This window comes from Erpetoichthys calabaricus, chromosome 8 (assembly GCF_900747795.2).
Source record: "Erpetoichthys calabaricus chromosome 8, fErpCal1.3, whole genome shotgun sequence".
Classification (NCBI taxonomy): Eukaryota; Metazoa; Chordata; class Cladistia; order Polypteriformes; family Polypteridae; genus Erpetoichthys; species Erpetoichthys calabaricus.
The window spans coordinates 22,166,211-22,190,768 of record NC_041401.2 but is presented as its reverse complement, the minus strand read 5'-3'; the positions used below and the strand labels follow the sequence as shown (position 1 = coordinate 22,190,768).

General features: G+C 39.7%; 1 protein-coding gene across 3 annotated transcripts in view; it reads left to right on the top strand.

Annotated features, from left to right (window-relative positions):
* col28a2a (collagen, type XXVIII, alpha 2a) overlaps positions 1 to 24,558 on the top strand; it is a 172,781-nt gene that overhangs the window by 142 nt on the left and 148,081 nt on the right. For all 3 annotated transcript variants that reach the window (XM_051930610.1, XM_051930611.1, XM_051930609.1), the window contains exons 1-3: positions 1 to 19; positions 427 to 583; positions 15,091 to 15,665. The exon at positions 1 to 19 is cut by the window's left edge and continues 142 nt beyond it. In XM_051930610.1, the coding sequence (XP_051786570.1) occupies positions 17 to 19; positions 427 to 583; positions 15,091 to 15,665 (735 nt within the window). In that variant the 5' untranslated portion in view covers positions 1 to 16. The remainder of the gene's footprint in view (positions 20 to 426; positions 584 to 15,090; positions 15,666 to 24,558) is intronic.

The window sequence follows — 24,558 nt, the reverse complement described above, 5'->3', positions numbered from 1 at the left end:
GGAGCTGAAAGGTTTCATGGTGAGTGCAAAAACTACTTTTTTTTTGTTTCAGATAATATAAAGTGTTCTTAAATAATTTTATATTATATTTCTGTTAAATATTTTTATGAGTCCTTTTTACTGTTATGCTTGTGTTTTCACAAAAGTATTTTTCTGAATATACTTTTCCCATTAATAAAGGCTGAAAGTCTGTTTTATGGCTTGGATTGCACTGACATCTTAATTTAGAATGAAATAACTGACATATTGTAAGAGCCTGAGAAAATGTATACTAGTCAAATCTATACTTCAGAGTTTATCTTACAAAATTGTATTAAAGTTGAATATGATAAAAATGACATGTGGATTAGTAAATTGTCTCTAGTAGCTTAAGAATGTAAGACAGTTTGTTTATTCTGTTCATTTATTAATTGATCTTTTCTACAGGGAAAGTTCACCATGTTAACCCTGGCCACTTGGCTCCTGTTAGTGACAGGACTGCAGGTCGGCCTCTCCCAGGAATATAATGAAGACAGAGAGCCATTGATAAAACCCAAGAGCAAACTCTTTGCATCTAATTCAGCCCAGAAACATAATGGCCAGGGTAAGGAGAATATTCCTGATCTTTCTCAGTGTCTTAGGGGCAGCCAGAGTCTGCTCAAAGCAGTCAAAATCAGCTTAACAGGATGGCACTGGAGTCATTCTATCTATCTATCATATAGTGCCTTTCACATCTATCTATCTATCTATCTGTTTATCTGTCTATTTATGTATTATATAGTGCCTTTCACATCTAGATATCCATCTATCTATCTAATATACCATGTCTTTCATTCATATATTTTCACATTTTGTCATATGTGCCTTTCATATCTATTGCCAGTTTATTCATCTATCTGTGGTAGACTGAGGTGTCCAGAGGTGTTTCCTGCCTTGCAACCACTGTTGCATGGACAGGCTCTGGCCCCCCGGTGATTCAGATTTTGCACATGTATTTTCCTTTGTTCATGTTTTTGCAAACTTTTAAAAGTTTCAATAATTACTAAGCTAAACACATGGTCAGCACCATTACCTTATGCCATATATCTTAGAAAAAATATACTATACACATAATATTCTGTTAGTTTGTCAGAGAAAGCTACAAAAGTCGGTCGTTAAATTATGTAGTGTGCTTCATACCTATTAATCTTGTATTTGTCTTATTTGTTTTTGTTTAATGCCTTTCATCTATCTATCTATCTATCTATCTATCTATCTATCTATCTATCTATCTATCTATCTATCTATCTATCTATCTATTATATAGTGCCTTTCACATCTAACTATCTATCTATCTATCTATCTATTATATAGTGCCTTTCACATCTATCTATCTATCTATCTATCTATCTATCTATCTATCTATCTATCTATCTATCTATCTATCTATCTATCTATCTATCTAGTGCCTTTCATATTTCTCTGTCAGTTTATTGATCTTTCTGTGGTAGACTGACATCCCATCGAGAGTTGTTTCCTGCCTCATATCCATTGCTGTCAGGACAGGCTCTGGCTCCCTTGTGACCTGGGTTTTGTAAATGTATTTATATATTATATTATATTATATTATATTATATTATATTATATTATATTATATTATATTATATTATATTATATTCAATATAAAGTAATTTGTTTGTTGAATTCACTTAATCCAGATTCACTTCCATCTGTTGGTCTATTTATTTCATTGTGCATTTACTTGTGTTGAAGTCCCCCACATGTCATATTTAAAACAGCATTTTAATGACAGGAGTTTTATTTTTCCCAATTTATGTTAATTGCAGTTGGGCCCCTAGAATAATTTTGGTATTTTCTGGTATCACAGGTGGATTATAAATAAATGGCAAAACTTAAATATGTCAAAATTGTTATTTCATTCCAAAAGATGGCACATCACAAACATTTGTACCAATAAAATGCATTGTATTAATCATTCCAACAGATGGTGCATCACAAACATTAGCACTGGTTTTACAAATAATGTAAATAGCATATAACAGTGATATGTGTGTTTCATGATGCACTGCAAACATTAATGCTGAGGTCTACATTGATTATTTAGATTTCAGCCCATCTTAGATAGGCAGCACAGCTAGATAATTCAAAAGCTATTACTCTGTAATGTCAATAAGAGATGCAGCTTTTATATTGTTACAGTATCCAGAGCACAGGCTGGTGAAATGGCAAGATATCAGGAGGAGCTGACCCCATAGCCTTGCTGTATAAAGCTGATTTACCATTTATATGTGCTAAGGTAGCTTCAGGGGTCACTATAAATGTATGTTTGGTTAGCACAGTAAAAGAGGGGCACAGAGAAGGTAAAAAACAGTTACAGTGTATCACATATAAATCTCTGCTCAATCCTGACGATTCCGCATCTTTCACATCTTGATTTTTAATATATGCCTTGTACATATAATCTTATAAAAGCCATTTTTGGCAGCGATGCTGGAAAAATCAAATAAAATTCTGCATGTGTCAGAACAAGCTACCAAAACCAAGCATATGGTAATCAGAGATATAAATTACATGAAGTAAGTAACTTTCTGAAAGGAATGTCTGTTGGGATTCTGAATGCATCTGATAATGTGCCACAGTGGCAGGCAGGGCCTACTCAAGCACACCCACAGTCAGTCATAGGGAGCCGATTCAGTGACATCGGGCACAGACTTCACTGACCAGGCTGGTACCTGAACACAGGACTAGCGGGGCTCTTTTAAACAGAATATGGCATTCTCCAAGGTGCCGCAGGGTCATAGGCTTGTGCTGATCCCAGGTACTGTGTTGTGAAAAAGTATTTGCCCCTTACTGATTTCCTCTAGAGGCAGCATGGTGGCATAGTGGTAGCTAGCACTGCTCCATGCAGTAAGTAGACCAGCGTTCGCCTTTCAGGTCCTCCCTGTGTGGAGTTTACATATTCTCCCCCTATCTGCATGAGAATCTTCCCACTGTCTAAAGACATTCACGTTAGGTGTATTGGCAAAAGCTAATTTGATTCTAGTGTATGGGCGGTATGGTGGCACAGTGGTGATATTGTTGCCTTGCAGTAAGAAGACCAAGGTTCATGCCCCAGACACTCCCTGTGTCTGTTTGGGTTTCCTCTGGGTGTTCTTGTTTCCTCCCACTGTCCAAAGACATGCAGGTTACGTTCATTGGTGACGCTAAGCTGGTGTGTGTGTGTGTGCTTGCCTTGCAATAGGCTGGCACCCTGTCCTGGGTTTGTTCTTGCCTTGCACTCTATGCTAGCTGGAATAGGCCCCAGCCTGTAACTCCCACCCAAAGCCACCCACCCGCATTTTGACCCTAATCTGGATAAAGCTGGTTAGAAATTGAAATGAAAAGAAAAAAATGATTTCCTCTAATTTTGGTTATTCAAAAAATTTGTTTATGAACTCCAGGCAAATATAATATAATACAAAAGACATACTGAGTAATCACAATGCGCAGATTTTAAATGAATATTTGATTTACTGAAGGAAAAAATTTCACCAACATGTATGTCATGTTCGCCCCTTTTTCTGACAGCCAATAGCATGCTGTGTAATGGACCAAACGGTAAAATTGGTTAACAGGTACAGTGAGTTCAGCCACAATCACAGACCCTTTCTCTTTTTTATCCAGTCCATCTTGGTATGTGAAACACAAAATATTGGGGAGACGACACCTTCTTTTCTTTCCAAGGTCCAAAACACCTACGTACCTTATTCCGTTGTGCTGCATTCTATGCCATTGTACATCTGCACGAGCATTCATAACTTGTCAGCACTGAAACACACAAAGCCACCCCTGTGACTGAGGTCAAAGAGTGAGCTGCAGACTAATTGGCATGGGTTTCTGAGTATGTCACATTACAAAACCAGCCTTTAGGCGAGGGTGCCACCCAATAGCCCCAGACTCACTGCGATTATGTAAATGAAGGCTGTGACTGAAAATTGTTTGAAAATTCATCAAATGTGACATACTTAGTAAAGCAAACATTTGTTTTTTCTTTATGAACAGACAACAACAACAGCAACATTTATTTATATAGCACATTTTCATACAAAAAAGTACCTCAAAGTGCTTTACATAATGAAGAAAAGAAAAATAAAAGACAAAGTAAGCAATTAAAATAAGACAACATTAGTAAACATAGAAAAAGAGTAAGGTACAATGACCAGGGAGGACAGAAAAAAAAAAAACTCCAGACGGAGAAAAAAATAAAATCTGCAGGGGTTCCAGGCCACAAGACCACCCAGTCCCCTCTATTTCAATAATGAAATAGTCCTCTTTGTATTTAAGGTTCTCACAGAAGGAAAGCATCATACATTCTCAAAACCATTCAATCGCATTCAGAGATTCAGATTCGCATTTTGGCACTCCTGTCAGGGAACAGCCTATGGAATGATGGACTTTAATGATATCACAAACATCAGCCAATCACAGGGACGCACACATCTATCAATCTATTATATATTGCCATTGATATCTATCTATCTATCTATCTATCTATCTATCTATCTATCTATCTATCTATCTATCTATCTATCTATCTATCTATCTATTATATAGTGCCTTTCATATCTATCTATCTATTATATATCATATCTATCTATCTATCTATTATATAGTGCCTTTCACATCTATCTATCTATCTATTATATAGTGCCTTTCATATCTATCTATCTATCTATCTATCTATCTATCTGTCTATCTATTATATAGTGCCTTTCACTATCTATCTATCTATCTATATATCTATCTTTCTATCTATCTATCTATCTATCTATCTATCTATCTATTATATAGTGCCTTTCATATCTATCTATCTATCTATCTATCTATCTATCTATCTATCTATCTATCTATCTATTATATACTGCCTTTCACATCTATCTATCTATCTATCTATCTATCTATCTATCTTTCTATCTATCTATCTATCTATTATATACTGCCTTTCATATCTATCTATCTATCTATCTATCTATCTATCTATCTATCTATCTATCTATCTATCTATCTATTATATAGTTCCTTATCTATCTATCTATCTATCTATCTATCTATCTATCTATCTATCTATCTATCTATCTATCTATCTATCTATCTATCTATCTATCTATCTGTATGTTCTTCTTTTCCCACCCGTCTAGTTTTTTTGCAGCAAACACACAGGAGGAGTTGGTTATAGAAGAGAGATCTCCACTTACATTTATTTGCTCCACGATTTTGTTATTCCTCTTTCATGCTTTTGCCCTTTCTGATTTCTGTCCATTAAGATTTTTGCATTTGTTTAGTGACTAAATTCCAGTTCATTCTTCAATCCTTTTTCTAATTTGCTCATCTAGTTCACGGTTATCTGAAGTCAGAGTTTATCTCAGAAGCCTCAGGTGTGTTGCAGGAACTACTCTTGGACAGGGTGCCAGTCCATTGCAGGGCACAGACACACACACTGCTCTAGTATTGCCAGTCAATATAAGCTCCCATTGTTTAGACGTTGAATGAGAAAGAGAACATCTGACCAAGCCCACAGAGTTAAAGGAGGGATGTGGAGACATCACACATGTTGTAGACAGACCTGTGGAGCTATTTGGCCACTATGATTACTTTTCTGGACAACTTTTGTTCCGTTTTTGCCTGCTCACCTGTGTAAGATCATCTGTCTGATGTTTTAACCACAACTCTGCCAACTGGTAATATAACTCATATGATGTCTGCTTTGTTTAGCATTCCTCCTTAAGAATTTTCCCCACTTGCCCACCTGAATCGACCGCCTCAGCGTGTCTCGTATGACCAGCTGGCTGTCTCGTTCTTCACCCTCAGGGCTTTTCTTTTGCTGACTGGGAGAAGCACACTGAATGAACAATCCTGCCTTCAAGCAGTGCTTAAATCAGTACAAAATTAAAATTGTAATTCTATATTTAGAGCTCCAAAGCAAAGTTGAGCATCAATAGTTGTGTTTTAATGACTGAGTCTCTCCACCCTGCTGCTTGCTGCTTTCGAAGCTGTTGTGAGCAGGTGACAGCAGCTCATCCAGAAGGAGCAGGGCAAATGGTCATCAGTGGACACAGCTAGAGGCCAAAATCAAAACAGATCAACTAATGGAAAGAACACCAAAGTCAGCCAAAGTCATGGCATGCACAAAAGGTTCTGATTTCGTATTAAACATGGAATCTACCACCATATGCAGAAACTTGGACACTAAAAGGAGAGCACCACCATCTCTATATATATTAAATCCAACGTCTGTCTGCCTGTTTGTCTGTCTCTCTGTCCGCTTTTCACAAGAGAACTACTTAACGGATTTAGATCGGGTTTTTTTCTATAATTTGCTTGAACATTCCAGTTGATTTTGCGACAACTCTAATTGCACTAAGTATCATAGTTTGCTTGCAGTATCGATTTATTTGCACGAATCCAAGAGAAACGCAACAGGCCAAGGGGAGGGGGGTGGACCCTAGGGGCATACCTTACCTGTGTTTAGCTAGTGAATGAAAGAACAAATTCAAGAATTTAGATGGGGTTTTTTTTCTATAATTTGCTTGAACATTCCGGTTGATTTTGCGACTTCTCTCATCGCGCTAAGTATCATAGTTCGCTTGCAGTACCGATTTATTCTCGCGAATCCGAGAGAGACGCAGCCGGCTAAGGGAGGGGGGACCTCCTCACACATGTTCCAGGCTCGGGGCATGTACCTTACCTCCGCTTAGCTAGCGAACGAGAGAACTACTTAACGGATTTAGATCAGGTTTTATTTCTAAAATTTGCTTGAACATTCCGGTTGATTTTGCAACTTCTCTCATTGCGTTAAGTATTAGAGTTCGGTTGCGGCAGCGATTAATTAACACGAATCTGAGAGAGTGGCTGTGGGCCGAGGGTAGGGGGAAACAGGACCACAGGACTGGGGAGGAGGGCAGGGCCATCCTCACTCACTCACGCGCCAGCGCTCCATTTTAGTCAGTCTACCTCTCGCAACATGTTGTAGCATACCTTCCCTCCACTTAGTTAGCAATACCTGTTAGTTCAGCAGAAATTATCATCTAGAGATTGTTAAAGAGTAACGTTTGACATTTATGAGAAAGAGATACAAATTGTCACATTTTTTTTTAAATTTTTTTATCGATTTTTAAAGTTTGTCCTGTTTCACTACTACGCAGGTGGAGCCGCGGGGGACAGCTACTCTTATATACAAGTAGGTGGTGAGTGATAGTCATACCATAATAACATAATATAACATAATAATGTTATTTGACCTGTAAAGGGCATAGCCAGAACCATTTAAAAAACACACAAAATGGTGGTGTTATGATTTGCAGTTTCTTCCGACACAGAATAGGTGTGAGGCCTCCTTAACTCTTTTAGGGCCAATTATTTGTTTTTTTCCTTTTGTCCCAGGCCTGAATATTTTTCCAAAAAACTAAATTTTCTAAAAAGCAATGGTTTCACACATACATCAACATAAATGTCACTCTGCTTTATTTTCCATGAGCCCCTACAGTGTGTAAATTCACGTACTGTTTGTCTCCTCACTCATAAGCTGAAAGGCACTTTCTGAAAATAAAAAATAAACAGCTTGAAGCAGTCGAGTGGCTGGTAATCCGCAGTGTCTGTCGTTTGATGAAGTCCAGTAGCCACGGATCTACGTCCGTGTGGCCTTCCTAGGGCGAACGTTCCTGTTCTACCGTTAGCGTGTTCAGCACAACAATCAGCTGGGTGTCGGTGAGCTGATGCAATTACCTGTCTTTCATTTTTGATTTCCAGATTGTTTGCATCAAAATCAGAGTTTGATAAGTCAGAGTCCGATTCAGCAATAATCATACGCAAAACATAAATATACGCAGAGTATTTTGCTTTACGCATTTTCTTTGTTCTCTTGCCCGATGTGGCTGCCATTCTAGACAATGTTTATTCTGCACTACTCACGCACACTCAGAGAACTGATGTCAAGTCAACAAGTCTAACAGTCCTCTGAGCAAAAAGGGTCTACTTGTAATGTACTGGTCAGATTTATCAACGCTTTTTTCGCCCTCTGAACTTGAATGTGGACTGTAGTAGACATCCGCCCTCAACTTCTTGTGTCGACAAAAGTCGACATCCGCCTTAAAAGAGTTAAACAAGCCAAGGAGCAGGCCAGAATCCAACCTGGTCTGCACGGCAGAGGCTCGCCCGACTTCAGCCAGGGCCCTAGGCTTACCTGCTGGCTCTGGCTAGAGCACACTCTTAAATCAAGGTGCCAGACTGATGCCATAGGGGAACTATTTTTAGTTCCCAAAAGACTCATCTACATGACGGTTCCAGGAAAAACCTTCATTTACTTAAATCTGTAACAGGCTCCTTACAGTAAATAATCATGAACATATGGTAACAGATTAGGGAAATACCAATGGCTCCTGATTTTGAAAGGACTCCTGCTGCATACAATCACATAGACTAACTCCAGGTTTCCTTAATCTGTTATTTGATTTTTCTTCTCCTACATATTAGGAAGTTTTTCAAAGCACAAAGAGCCAAAATCATATGCAAAGAACATATTTCAGAATGTAATAGTGCTTTGCCAAGCATTGGTTCTACAAGGAACCATTCGACCCAGTGAAGAACCAGAAACAAATTATTAGGAGTGTGGGTCCAAAAACAGGGAACTGGCAAAACAGCTATAAATATTCCAAAAGTAGAACTATCTTCAGTCCAATTCAATTCAGTGTATTTGTCTATAGCACTCTTTACTTTGTGTAGGCCCAAAGTGCTGTAACACATTCTCAAGTGAAGTGCAAGTAATAGTTTTTACTAATTACTGTGGGATACAGCCCGAACACAGACAGGCAGACACTGTTGGTTTACACCCAAACACACGTTTATTCATATTTACAATATTGCACAACCCAGTGCTGCTGCACCAATCACCCTCAGTCCAGGCCTCTCTCAATAGTGCCTTTCTTCCTGACCGTCTCCACTCCTCTCCTCCGAGCTCTGTCCTCTTCCACCTGACTCCAGCTGATGAATGGAGGAAGGTGGCCCCTTTTATGTTCTCCTGGACGTGCTCCAGGTGCCTCCCGATGAATTTCCGCCAGCACGTGGTGTGGCGGAAGTGCTGACATCCAGGGCTTCTGTTTTGTCTTGGTAGAGTAATATATTGCTCTACTTTCCCATATTGTATCATTAATATGTAGCCTTTGTCAGAATGCCTCAGATATCACAGACTTACCACTGTTTATAAGGTATTATAGTATATAACTTATCCCCACCTTCCCTCCAACATCTATAACCTCAGGCAATTACAGTTAGGTCCATAAATATTTGGACAGAGACAGCTTTTTTCTAATTTTGGTTCTGTACATTACCACAATGAATTTTAAATGAAACAACTCCAATGCAGTTGAAGTGCAGACTTTCAGCTTTAATTCAGTGGGGTGAACAAAATGATTGCATAAAAATGTGAGGCAACTAAAGCATTTTCTTAACACAATCCCTTCATTTCAGAGGCTCAAAAGTAATTGGACAATTGACTCAAAGGCTATTTCATGGGCAGGTGTGGCCAAGTCCGTTGTTATGTCATTATCAATTAAGCAGATAAAAGGCCTGGAGTTGATTTGAAGTGTGGTGCTTGCATGTGGAAGATTTTGCTGTGAACACACAATACACGGTCAAAGGAGCTCTCCATGCAGGTGAAAGAAGCCATCCTTAAGCTGCAAAAACAGAAAAAACCCATCCGAGAAATTGCTACAATATTACGAGTGGCAAAATCAACAGTTTGGTACATCCTGAGAAAGAAAGCAAGCACTGGTGAACTCAGCAACGCAAAAAGACCTGGACGTCCACGGAAGACAACAGTGGTGGATGATCGCAGAATCATTTCCATGGTGAAGAGAAAACCCTTCACAACAGCCAACCAAGTGAACAACACTCTCCAGGGGGTAGGCGTATCGATATCCAAGTCTACCATAAAGAGAACACTGCATGAAAGTAAATACAGAGGGTGCACTGCAAGGTACAAACCACTCATAAGCCTCAAGAATAGAAAGGCTAGATTGGACTTTGCTGAAGAACATCTAAAAAAGCCAGCACAGTTCTGGAAAAACATTCTTTGGACAGATGAAACCAAGATCAACCTCTACCAGAATAATGGCAAGAAAAAAGTATGGGGAAGGCGTGGAACAGCTCATTATCCAAAGCATACCACATCATCTGTAAAACACGGTGGAGGCAGTGTGATGGCTTGGGCGTGCATGGCTGCCAGTGGCACTGGGACACTAGTGTTTATTGATGATGTGACACAGGACAGAAGCAGCCGAATGAATTCTGAGGTGTTCAGAGACATACTGTCTGCTCAAATCCAGCTAAATGCAGTCAAATTGACTGGGCGGCGTTTCATGATACAGATGGACAATGACCCAAAACATACAGCCAAAGCAACCTAGGAGTTTATTAAAACAAAGAAGTGGAAAATTCTTGAATGGCCAAGTCAGTCACCTGATCTTAACCCAATTAAGCAGGAATTTCATTTGTTGAAGACTAAACTTCAGACAGAAAGGCCCACAAACAAACAGCAACTGAAAGTCGCTGCAGTAAAGGCCTGGCAGAGCATTAAAAAGGAGGAAACCCAACATCTGGTGATGTCCAGGAGTTCAAGACTTCAGGCTATCATTGCCAGCAAAGGGTTTTCAACCAAGTATTAGAAATGAACATTTTATTTCCAGTTATTTAATTTGTCCAATTACTTTTGAGGCCCTGAAATGAAGGGATTGTGTTAAGAAAATGCTTTAGTTGCCACACATTTTTATGCAATTGTTTTGTTCTCCCCACTGAATTAAAGCTGAAAGTCTGCACTTCAACTGCATCGGAGTTGTTTCATTTAAAATTCATTGTGGTAATGTACAGAACCAAAATTAGAAAAAAGATGTCTCTGTCCAAATATTTATGGACCTAACTGTAGGTGCAGTAAAAGACAAGCAGGAGTTAAGTTACAACTTAAAGAATGTATTATTGATAATATTCATAAATAATAACAATATGCAAAGTACATTTGAATATTGGCAACCATACAACCTGATTAAATGGTGAGGTGTAGTTTCAGGCGGCACACAGACTTGTTAGTTACTTAAAAATGTCTCTAGTTAAAGCATCATTCAGCTTTTTTCAGAACAGGCTGTATTGCCTGCCTCAATATGGCTCCCGAGTTGTGCTATCCATTGTGTTGTCTTCTTCAGTTCATGGTGTGATGTTCTTCATCAGTTTGGTAAGAGAGTGAGAATGTGGTTGAGCAAGCAGATTTATAGATTCTCTGTCCAACCACTAAAGCCAATAGGACAGCATAGTACTTAATGGCCTATGAGACAAGCCAATTCCAAACAGCCATACGTCAGACCAATGGGGAAATAGAACATCTTAACACCTGCACCCAAACCATATGTTAAAGTACAGCTTAGCAGTTAGACAACTTGGCTTTCTTTTGGGGGTTGAAAGACTCCAGCAGAGAAACATTTGTGTCAAGCACTTCCCCCAACTCTGTCATAAAATTCAAAGAGACTCCATCGTAAAAGGGGGTAAACATGAATGCTTCTCACTAATGTAACGCTAAATTACATTGCTTTGCCTAAATTACAAATAAAGACATACAAAATATTTATCAACTTATATGCAAAATCTTACATCACAACAGCTTCATAGGCATCTGGGCGCCCCCTGGCAGTGATCACAGGCCCCTATAGGGATGAGCTTCTGTGCTCTATTCCTGTGGTCCCCATACCTACCAGGGCGGCCGCCCCCTCATTGTCCAGAGGATGCGTAATCCCTCTTCCAGTCCTTCCAGGCATCCCGGCTGGGTACCACCCCCAGCCACTCACCACATTACTAAATACAGAATTAGTACACATACAGATTGAGAGTTGTTAAAATGCACAGAAAACAAAGTAGAAAGTGATTAACGTAAGTGAAAATCTAAAATATCTGTCCATTAATTAACTGTTCAACTATGGCCAGCTGACAAAAACCAAAAACCCTAAAAGAGGAAGAGAGGAGGTTGGAGAGCCTGCCTCACCAACTATGGATAAACCTAGTATGTCACATCTTTCAAATGTTGATCAAATTGAGAAAATGATGTCCCCCCTATAATTAACGAGTTCTAGATTTCATTTTTTCTGAGCTTCACGTACACAATATTATTTTTTTCATGAATCAACAAAACCTGCCATTTAAATCACGCAGTCACCGCATTTAAATCACATGATCGTAATCTGACGTTTTCATTGGTACGTGGTCTTTCCTCATTGGTCAGTGGAGTTGCTAGGTTTTTGTCTTGCAGTATGTAAAATGCTGTGTACATACAAGCTTCTTCTATCATGCTATGACTGGAATGATGACATATTTGGCCACCACCACTACCTTATAACATCAGGAACGACCTAGTAACTCCAAAAACTTAAAAAACTCAGTTTTGAAAAATTGAGTTAGTAGGTTTTTCCATTGCATGTGAGATGCAGTGATACAGCACACTGATACAGCCACCACGTGACAAACCCCATCAGGATCCCAAATTAGGAGTACAGTCGTGCAATTCGTGACACCTCAGCACCACACTAGTTTAAATGGACTGGAACAGTATGAGGTTTTTTTTTTACAGTGGCTGAAGTGCCAATCCTGACACCAACTCCACGAGTTTTCCCTGCAAGCCGGGGTGTAAGTTAACATCATACCCAGGGCCTTGCTAAAAGGCCCAAAAGAATGGAATCACTTCCAGCATTTACAGGAATCGAACCGGCAACCTTCCAATTGCCAGCACAGATCCCCAGCTTCAGAGCCACCACTCTTCCCTAAAAAGAGGAGGGATATCTGTAAATCCTTGGCTTGTATTAAATTGCAAAGAAAGAATTTTTTTATAGGGGTGGCACAGTGGTAGCACTGCTGCCTCGCAGTAAGGAGTCCCGGGTTTGCTTCCCAGGTCCTCCCTGTGTGGAGTTTGCATGTTCTCTCTGTGTCTGCGTGGGTTTCCTCCCACAGTCCAAAGACATGCAGGTTAGGTGCATTGGCGATTCTAAATTGTGTGTGCTTGGTGTGTGTGTGCCCTGTGGTGGGCTGGCGCCCTGCCTGGGGTTTGTTTCCTGCCTTGCACCCTGTGTTGGCTGGGATGGGCATTAGCAGACCCCCGTGACCCTGTAGTTAGGATATTAGATACATTAGATCTTCAAATGAGTGTCTGCTTAGAATTCCAGACCTTCTGCTGTTATGCACCTAAAATCTGGAATAGCTTACTAATAGAAATTCACCAGGCTAATACAGTGGAGCACTGATAAAAAACGGATAAAATCCCATTATTTTAACATGGCTTTCTCATAGCTTCACTTTAGTGAAACCCTGATATTCTGTATATGCATTTAATTATCATTTCTATTATGGCTCTGCAATCCGTACTAACCCCTACTTTCTCTGCTGTTCTTTTACCGGTTGTCTGTGGTGGCCATCTGCGCCACCACCACCTGATCAGGGCACTGTGCAGTCCTTACATTGATGGATTGAAGGCCAGAGGTCCATATGACCATCATCATCTAATTCTTCCAAGTGAAGCCTGAAAACCATCAGGACTGATTGAGATCATTTATGTTAGGTAGAATGACCAGTGGGGCCGGGTGGTCTCATGGCCTTGGAAACCCTGCAGATTTTCTTTTTTTTTTTCTACAACCCTCTGGAGGGTTTTTTTTTGTTGTTTTTTCTGTCCTCCTGGACATTTGGATCTTACTTTATTCTTTGTTATTTAATATTGCCTAATCTTATTTTTTATATATATATATATTTTATAAACTTTACCTTCTTCATCTTGTAAAGCACTTTGAGTTACATTATTTGTATGAGAACGTGCTATAGAAATAAATGTTGTTTTTGTTGTCTAACCTAGAAAGTGTAACTACCTTGTATTTTGTTCTGAGCTCTTTACTTGTGATGATCGCTTTTGTACCCTTGTCCTGTAATTCTTGTCCCCAAACAGTCCCCTAGACTGAGGTTTACTGGATTATTTTGTAAGTCATGTTGGATCAAAGTGCCTCCTAAATAAATAATTGCAAATGTAATGCAAGTTCACAAAACTGCAAATTGAAACTCATCACTAGCTGCCACTAACTATTTTATATTGAAGGATGTCTTTTTTAAATTAGGGACATTTTCAGTTACACTGTATTGAACTGGTGGTCCATCTCGATGGGTTCCTGTCTAGTATTTTTTTTCCAAAATTAAAGAGTGGACAGATGGGTTTATATCACCTCTCACCCTTATGATATCATGTTTGATATTGTACATATAATATCACATTTGGGATCTTTTCAAGTATCTTCTCTATATGGACAGCAGCCATACCACATGCACTTTAGAACAGCACATCCACCTGACGCTAAGCCTATTCAGGCCCAGCCAGTACTTGGATGGGAGACCAACCAGGAAAAGCTCGGGTTGCTGCTAGAGGAGGTGGTGGTGAGGCCAGCAAGGGGAGCTTACCCTGTGGTCTGAATGTGCAGTGAAGGGGACATTGTGCTGTAAAAATGGTGCCATCCTTCGGATGAGATGTCAGACTGAGGTCCTGACACTCCCTGGGTATCCTTCATAAAGAGTAGGGTGTATCCCAATGTCCAGACTAAATTGTCCTTCATGGTTTAGTCATTCCGGCCCCCTAATCATTCCCAGTCTCTAATGGTCTCTCTTTCATTACTTCACCACCTAACAGCTCATGTGTGGTGAGCATACTGGAGCAAAAATGGCATCATGCAAGAGGTTTCTACACATTGGTGGTGGTTGTAGTGGCTCCCCACTCACTGTGTAAAGCGCCTTGAGTACCTTGAAAAGTGTTGTATAAATGTAATGAATTATTATTATTATTATTATTATTGGTAATGTGACTCAGCATTGCCACTGTACTGTTAAAATGTTAAAACTGATCACATGTGCCGGTTGTAATTCAGATATAATGAAGGGATTTATTCTCAAGCCAACTAACATGTTCGTATTACCGTGTAAGTCATTATTCTTTTTGTGTCTTTGGATCACAACTCACCTCCTACATGAGTTTTGTCTAACTAAAAACTTTTATTTTCTTTATTTTCATTTAAGCTATATTAGATGAAGACTGTGGCCTGGAACTTTCCTTTCTGCTAGACAGCTCAGAAAATGCAAAAGACAACTATGAACAGGAAAAATCCTTTGCCATGCAGGTCGCAGAACGACTTCCAAGACTTCGGTTAAAATCAGGCCGGGGACTGAGTTGGAAAGTCGGTTTGCTCCAGTACAGTAGCCATGTGATCATCGAGCAGACTTTCAGAGAATGGAGAGGAGTCGAAAACTTCAAGGCTCGTATTGCTCCCATCTCCTACATTGGACATGGCACGTACACCACCTATGCCATCACCAACCTCACCCAGATCTACTTAAACGAGGCCCATGAGAGAAGTGTCAAGATTGCCGTGCTTTTGAGCGATGGTGTCTTCCACCCAAGGAATCCAGACATCTTCTCGGCAGTAGCAGATGCAAAGAACCAAGGTGTTAGATTCTTCATCGTCGGCATCACAAGAGTTGCAAATGAACCACCCAACATTGCAAAGCTGCGTTTGCTGGCCAGCTCACCTGCATCTCGGTTCCTCCTCAACCTGCAAGATGCTGGGATTGTTGACAAAATTGTCCGAGAGATGGTGAGTTGAGTTGTAAAGCCAACCATTCAGCTTGGTGTTGTTCATATAAACTGGGATGTACAGTTTACTTACCTCAGCAGTGACATTCATGTCTCTGGCAACTCTTCCTATGAAGTCAGTAGATGGATTGGGAGAATGGGGGGTCACTAGAAAGGAGGCTGTGGCACTTCTGATATCTGTGCAAAAGGATGAAGGTCCAAGTCTTTAGAGTCCTGGTGCTTCCTGTCTTGCTATATGGTTGTGAGACATAGACGCTATCCAGTGACCTGAGATGAAGACAGGACTCTCTAGTGTGTCTCTTTGGAGTATTCTTGGGTACAGCTGGTTTGACTTTGTGTCAAACTAGCAGTTGCTCACAGAGTCCCAAATGAGGCACATTACCTGCATTGTGAGGAAGCGTCAGTTATGGCACTACAGACATATGACGTGATTCCCCGAGTGTGATCCACCTTGCAGGATCCTCATTGTTGAGGACCCTTAGTGGCTGGACCAGGCCAAGGGGACACCCATGTAACACCTGGCTGCGGTAGATAGAGGGTCATTTCTGGAGGGTGTGTCTGCCTGGGGGGTTTCCAACCAGGATCCCGAGCTGTTTTGTGATGTGGTGGGTGCGACAACATGCTGTACCAGTGCCTGCCCCCCAACCTGACCTGACCTGACCTGACAGTGCACTCAGAAGGTATTCAGACCCCATCACTTTCTGCCCACTTTATCATATTGTAGATTTCATTTTAAATGAATACATTTGCTATTTTTGCCCATTAATCATCACTCAATGACCCATAATGACAAAGTGAAAACATGTTTTCAGAAAAGTTCACAAATTTTTATTTATTTTTTGTGATAAAATTTTTACAAGAAAAGGGAAATACAGCCAAAGAAAACCAACAAAAATATCTGATTGTAAGCTACATAAGAACAAACACAACAGCACCCCACCCACTGGTGAACACCCCATCTAAGACTGCTATTTAAATGAAATTACAAAAAAGGGGGAAAAAAAGATGGCAAGTAAACAGGCACACACACCACACAGGAGTGCAGGACAAAGTAAACAACAACAAAAAAAAAATCGGGAGTGGTCTCCCCTAGACTTTCTCGTATACTCAGATATGGGGATGGATATTTGAGGAGTAAAGATAAGACAATGATTATATTTTTATATTATGTACATTAAAGAACCATCAACAACAAATCAAATCAAATTAATAATATATTGAACAATTATTATAAAAGTAAAGTGGAATAAATCGGACTCTGCAGCTGCATGAATAAAAAATACCACTTCCAGTTAGCGGAAATAGCTCAAAAGTTGATAGAAATCTATGTTATGTACCTAATACTTGTAAGCAAAATTTGGTTAATGTAAGTTATCGTGTTTACATACACACACACACACAGACACATAGACATTACAATACTTTCTCCTGCAAGAAAGTAAATTGGACTCAGGAAGGTCTAAAACGTCGAGATTCATCGAAATCTCTGGGTTGAATTTTTGGACAATTACAATATTTTCCCTACAAGAAGATAAATCGAACTCAAGGAGGTCTAAAACATCGAGATTCATCAAAATCTCGAGGTCAAATTTTTGGACGATTACAATACTTTCCCTACGAGAAAGTAAATTAGACTTAGGGAATTCTAAAACGTCGAGATTTATCAAAATCTCAGGGTCGAATTTTTGAATGATTACAATACTTTCCCTACAAGAAACTAAATCAAGGAGGTCTAAAACATCGAGATTAATCAAAATCTGGAGATTGAATTTTTGGACGATTACAATACTTTCCCTACGAGAAAGTAAATTGGACTCAGGGAGGTCTAAAATGTCAAGATTCATCAAAATCTCGAGGTCGAATTTTTGGACGATTACAATAATTTCCCTACGAGAAAGTAAACCAGACTCAAGCAGGTCTAAAATGTCGAGATTCATCGAAATCTTGGGGTCTAATTGTTGAACAATTACAATACTTTCCCTACAAGAAAATTAATCAAGGGGGTCTAAAACATCGAGATTAATCAAACTCTGGAGATCGAATTTTTGGACAATTGCAATAATTTCCGTACAGGAAAGTAAATCAGACTCAGGGAGGTCTAAAACGTCGAGATTCATCAAAATCTTGAAGTTGAGTTTTTGGATGATTACAATACTTTCCCTACGAGAAAGTAAATTGGACTCATGGAGGTCTAAAATGTCAAGATTCATCAAAATCTCGAGGTCAAATTTTTGGATGATTACAGTACTTTCACTACAAGAAAGTAAACCAAACTCAAGGAGGTCTAAAACGTCGAGATTCATCGAAATCTTGTGGTCTAATTTTTGAACGATTACAATACTTTCCCTACAAGAAAATTAATCAAGGAGGTCTAAAACATCCAGATTAATCAAAACCTGGAGGTCGAATTTTGGACAATTACAATACTTTCCCTACGAGAAAGTAAATCAAACTCAGGGAGGTCTAAAATGTCGAGATTCATCAAAATCTGCATCACGGAATAACCCCCAAGCAGCTCTTTACTAACCGAATAGCATGAAGCCAGTTGCAGATAGTAGAGCCAGAAGAGCTGTTGATCTGAGACCCAAAAAGTTCAAGGAGAACAAGATTGTTAAATGAATTCTTCCAGATAGTAGGAGAGACAAGAGCAGGAGGTTTCTAGCAAAAGGCTAAAAGCAGTTTAGCTGCAATGGTCACAGTCATTAACTGCCTCCGCTGGGAGAGGGAGAGAGAGCGAGGGAAGAGAAGAATGGTGTAGGAGGAGAAGAACCTGAGGGGACAAAGGAATGGAGAAAGACAGAATTGTAGAGAGGGATACTGCAAGATAGAGCCAGAAACCTGCAGCAGGAGAGCATTCCCAGAACATGTGAAGAAAAGTGCCAGAGACTTTAAGAGGACAGAGGTGACATAGGGAATCTCATTCTAGTCATATTAGATGTCGTATAAGGGGGAGTAGGGTACAGTCTGTGAACAAATGTAAATAGTGTATGTTGATGAACAATTTTTAATATTTTGAAAGGTAGTTTTCCAGCACAATAGAAATGTTAAAAATCAAAACCTGAAAGCTTTCTTTCATAGAAGTATTCAGACTCTTTGCCGTGGCACTCCAAATTCTGGTCAGGAGAACCCTGTTTGCTTAAATTCTTAAATTAAGATGCAACATGCAACTTGAATATAGTACACCTGAGGAAAACTGAATTGACTGGACATCATTTAGGAAGGCACACACATACCTGTGTATAGAAGGTCCACGATTCACACTGCATGTCAGGACAAAAAACAAGTCATGAAGTCCAAGGGACTCTCTGTGAATACCTCCACAATCAAACTGTGGTGAGGTACTGATCAGGGCAAGGGGATCAAACCATTTCTGAAGCTTTGTGTGTTCCCAAGAGCACAGTGGCCTCAATAATTGTGAAATGGAAGAAGTTTGGAAACTCCAGGACTCCTTCTAGAGTTTGCCATCTGGCCAAATTGAGTAACTGAGCAGGGAGGGCCTTGGTACAGGGAGATGAACAAGAACCAAATGGTCACGCTAACAGAGTTTCAGAAGTCTTCTCCTAAGATGGCTGAACCTGTCTGAAGAACAACCATCTCAGCAGCACTCCATCAATCAGGTGTTTATGGCAGAGTAGAGAGAAGGATGCATTTTCTTAAGTTAAAGACATCTGAGAGGCAGCATGGACTTTGCCAACAGTACTGAAAGGACTCTGAGAACATGAGGAAGAGAATTCTCTGGTCTGATGAGACAAAAACGTAACTCTTTGGGTAGAAATACACACCCTACATTTTGTGCTGACCAGGCACTGCTCACCTGCCTAATACCATCCCTGCAGTGAAGCATCTTGGTGCCAGCATCATGCTATTGGGGTGCTTCTTGGCAGCAGGGGCAGGGAGACTGCCCAGATTTGAGAGAAGGCGAAATGCAGCCAAATCCAGAGAGGTCCAGGCCCAGGCCCAAGACTTAGCCAAGAGGACTTGAAGCTGGAATTGCTGCCAAATGGGCTTCTACAAAGTAGTGAATTAAGAGTCTGAATGCTTAGACAAATGAGAGATTTCAGCTTTTGGTTTTTAATAAATCTGCAAAACTTTCCGAATCACTTTGTCATTATGGATTACTGAACATAAATTTGGAAAATGTATCCAAGTTATTAGTATAATGATTTTCTAACTAGCAACCTGATTTATATCACAATCTGTGATCTTGTTCAAATTTACAAAGGCTTGTTAAATGATTGTATTCTCTTACACCAGACGTCTCGACATAAAGACATGGTCTTCTCCTCAGAGACAAGTCAGTGTAGTTTTATACTGATGCAGTCAGTTACATGCCAGTGGCATGTTAAGAACTGGACGGTTCAGTGTTTTACAAATCTATCCTAAAATGTGGAATGTACTGTGTACAGTAACTTGAAATGATTCCTTCGAAATGAATTGGAGCCGTTGCTTATGGTGTCACCCTCAACACCATGTGTTTATCCATCCATCCGCTTTCTAAAACCTCTTTATTTTGAGCGGGGTCAGGATGTCATTCAGTTCAATTCAATTTATTAGATAGATAGATAGAAAGGAAAAACACTATATAATAGATAGATAGATAGATAGATAGATAGATAGATAGATAGATAGATAGATAGATAGATAGATAGATAGATAGATATGTGAAAGGCACTTTATAATAGATAGATAGTGTAGAAAAGGCACTATATAAGCGCCTGACCCGGCACAGAAGGACACAGAGGCACGTATAAAGCACAAGGACTTTTATTTTTCTTCACCCATGGGCGCACATCGTCCCTGTGACCCACAGGCAAAACACAGTCCCAAAACACTCTTTTCCACACCACACAACAATCCTTCCTTTTCACCACCACTCCTCCACAAGCGTCGTCTCCTCCCTCCCAACTCTGGCTATCTGAGTGGTGGTGGCTGGCCCTTTTTATAACCCACCCAGAAGCATTCCAGGTGCTTGACCACCTGGTTCTAATTGCACTTCCGGGTGGGGTTGAAGATTCGACCAGCTGGGCTGCAGACTCCATGCAGCTCCCCCTAGCGGCCATCCGAGCCACCAGCCAGGCTGTGGAGAACTCCATCTCCCATGGAGCCATGCGCTAGGTTGGGGAATCATTGTCTGCCAGGGAGGCTGCCACCAAGCATCCCAGAGGAGGTATTGAACTGTCCATGGCTGCTCCCCCGGAACAGATGCAGCAGGGGCGTTCCTGCCAGGCATGGGACCCGGCTGTCCATTACAATAGATAGATATGTGAAAGGCACTATATAATAGATAGATAGATAGATAGATAGATAGATAGATAGATAGATAGATAGATAGATAGATAGATAGATAGATAGATAGATAGATAGATAGATAGATAGATAGGAAAATCACTATATAATAGATAGATAGATAGATAGATAGATAGATAGATAGATAGATAGATAGATAGATAGATAGATAGATAGATAGATAGATAGATAGATAGATAGATAGATAGGAAAATCACTATATAATAGATAGATAGATAGATAGATAGATAGATAGATAGATAGATAGATAGATAGATAGATAGATAGATAGATAATTAGGTTTATAAGTAAGTAAGTAAACAAATGACAGCATATTAATCAAAATTCATTTAGTCCATTATTTCTGGAAATTTTGCCTGTACGGTTGTTCTAACAGTAACTATATTTTAAATTAAATAGACCCTGATTCTGACAATCTGATGTGATAATAATGAGTGTAATAGGTGGCAGCTCTTTACACACAGAATAATGCAAAATATGGCAAAAGTCAACAGTAACTGAATCCTTTATTAACAAAAAAAAAAGGACAGAAACAAGTGCAGCCTAGCAGACCAAAGTGATTATTGCACAGCCTCTCTGCACTCTCCAACATGGCTAGTGACCCCAGTATATCAAGCTGGGACGGCTCAACTGTTCTCTTTTTCATTTATTCTCCGTCACTTATCTCAGGATGCAGGGGGAGACAGTCTTGGCGGTGAGGCCCATATGGCCCAAGCCCAGGGTTTTACTAAATAAACATGGCTTTCTATTTCTAAGGTGACATCACTCTAAAGTGCTCTTCTGTTCGGTGTGTTGATATACCAGGAGAGACATAACAGAACGCTGATTCTGACTGATTTTTTCCCCAGACGGTTTGTGCAGCCCCCTCTCTAATTCTCAACAGGATCAAACTCATCTGTAAAGAGGCAAGAAGCAGAGCTGAGATGAATGTTTTATTATAAAACTTAACATTCTTAACAGGCACAGCTGTTTTGTAGAACTAGGCTTTTTAATTGAATATACAGTAAATGTAATTAGATTACTGTTATTCAGTTTTAATTGTTTAAATTATATCATGCATATCCTTATTGTAAGTATAATTATACCTGACAAAAGGTTTAAATGAAAAGCACGCTCTAGAAATACTTGTTTGTGCGTCTCTGGCACTCTTCCCACATATTTAAACCTTAAACCAGGGTTACGCTGCCAGGCTCCACCTAAACCTGCTCTCAAAGAAAATACCTGTAGGCGAGTGATGACTGATTGCTTTCTTTTTCTTAAATGGCAGCGTCTAAACCAAATATTCTTATTGAAAGTGCACTATTTAAAATAAAAAAGATGTATGCAGGTGTTAGAGTTTAAACGAATAGCATAAAAGTGCTTGAAAATATTAAAACTCAGCTAAAAAAAATGTAAAAAAGGGATGGATTTGTCAAACGATGTAATACAGGAAAAACGGAAAACAATACGCTTAACCCCTGGGGTCTGCAAGCCAGCTGCCCTTGCAGTTTAGTATAAGAGTTGTCACCCTGTGGTGAACATGGCTGTCAAACTTATAAACTGCACCAAAGAGGAACAGCGTTCTGTCATACGCTTTTTGTGGGCAGAAGTTGTACCAGGAACACAAATTCACCTCTGCATGTGTGCTCAGTATGGGGATAACATTCTCTCTCGTGCAGTCGTGTAGGAGTGGATTGACATGTCTGAAAATGGCTGTACTAGTGTGATGGATGCAAAGTGCTTCAGACGTCCAGCTACATATGAGGATGATGTGAAAGTAGCGGTGCATCAGTGGCTACATGCTCAACCAAAAACATTTTTTGCTGATGGCATTAAAAAGTTGGTATGTCGCTGGGAAAATTGCATCGCAAAGGAAGGTGACAATGTAGAAAAGTGATGTCATTTGTTTTTTAAATTCTTAATAAATAGAGTTAAAAAAAGTGCGGAAACCTTTTGAACGTCCCTCATATATATCTCAAAATATATCAAATATATCTCAAAATAAGCAGATAAATACATGCCCAGTAAAATACAATACAATACAATACAATTTATATTGCCCAAAATCACATAAGAAGTGCTGCAATGGGCTTTAACAGGCCCTGCCTTTTGACAGCCCCCCAGCCTTGACTCTCTAAGAAGGCAGGTATGTCTGTAGTACTAGGGTGTTGTACCGTGTTAGCCATTATGAACGTAGTGAGAAGTCAAGCAAAATGACAGGCACCTTTTATTGGCTAACTAACTACAATATGCAAGCTTTCGAGGTAACTCAGGCCCCTTCCAATAAAAGGTGTCATTTTGCCTGACTTCGCACTAAGAAGACAAGGAAAAACAAAAAAACCTTGTAGGGAAAAAAATTGAGGAAACCTTGGGAAAGGCAGTTCAAGGAGAGGCCCCTGTCCAGGTAGGTTGGGCGTGCAGTGGGTATCAAAAAGAAGGAGGGTCAATACAATACAATACACAGAACATAATACAAGTAATCCTGAATAGAAATATTACAAGTACAGAGCAGAATTCAACAGTAGATTATATCACATAATAGGATTTGGATTTGTTCAGAGTCCAGCAAACCTCGGCCATCAAGCTGCCTCCCCTATTGGCCATTCCACAGCTGAGTCAGTGCTGGGCCAGCCAATCTGATGAAAGGACCCCTCTACCTGACGATTCCTGTGATCCTCCATCAGAGATGACTTTACCTTAGGCAGGCAAAACAACTTGGCAGGTTGGCCGTGGCACCAAGTGCCACATTTGAGTACCAACAAGAGAAACAGAATAGGTGAGGATTAGTAACAAATTCTAACTATCATATTACTTATGTTTTAGTGCTAATGTTAATGCTAGTCATTCCTCCCCCACGCTACGCAACTCTTCAATTCCACGGGGGGTAAACGTTAACATTATATAATGTTATTGACTGTTATACCTGCCTCGGACTCTCCACCTTGCACTTTTTAACTTGCACTGTGTTTTTATCACTCTTTAATTAATATTGTTTTTATCAGTATGCTGCTGTTGGAGTATGTGAATTTCCCCTTAGGGATTAATAAAGTATCTATCTATCTATCTATCTATCTATCTATCTATCTATCTATCTATCTATCTATCTATCTATCTTAACGACTAACAGCAGAGATGCAGTCTGTACGGTTAATCAGCAGCTCTAGTCAGGGTGTGCTAAACTGAAGTTGTGAGTCTTCAGCCGTGATTTGAAAGCTCAGACCGAAGTGGCATTTCAAAGTCTGTTTTAAAAGACACGGGTAGCCAGTGTAACTATGCTCAGACTGGTGTGATGTGCTCACATTTTCTATTTCTTGCTATTGCATTTTGAACTAATTGCAACCAATTCTTTGGTAGTCCAGTTAGGAGTGCAGTACAGCAGTTTAGTTGACTAAAACCATGCATCTTGAATGTTATAAGGGGTCTACATTTTTCAATGTTTCTTAATGAAAAATGCAGTCCAAGTAATCTGGTTTATGTGCCATTTAAAGTGTAGATCAGAGTCCATGATTATTGCCTAAATTCTTTACTTCTGACTTCACTTTTAATTGTAAGTAATTCTTTATTACTCAGACCTTCATTATTTCCATTTTTGTCAACAATTAAGATTT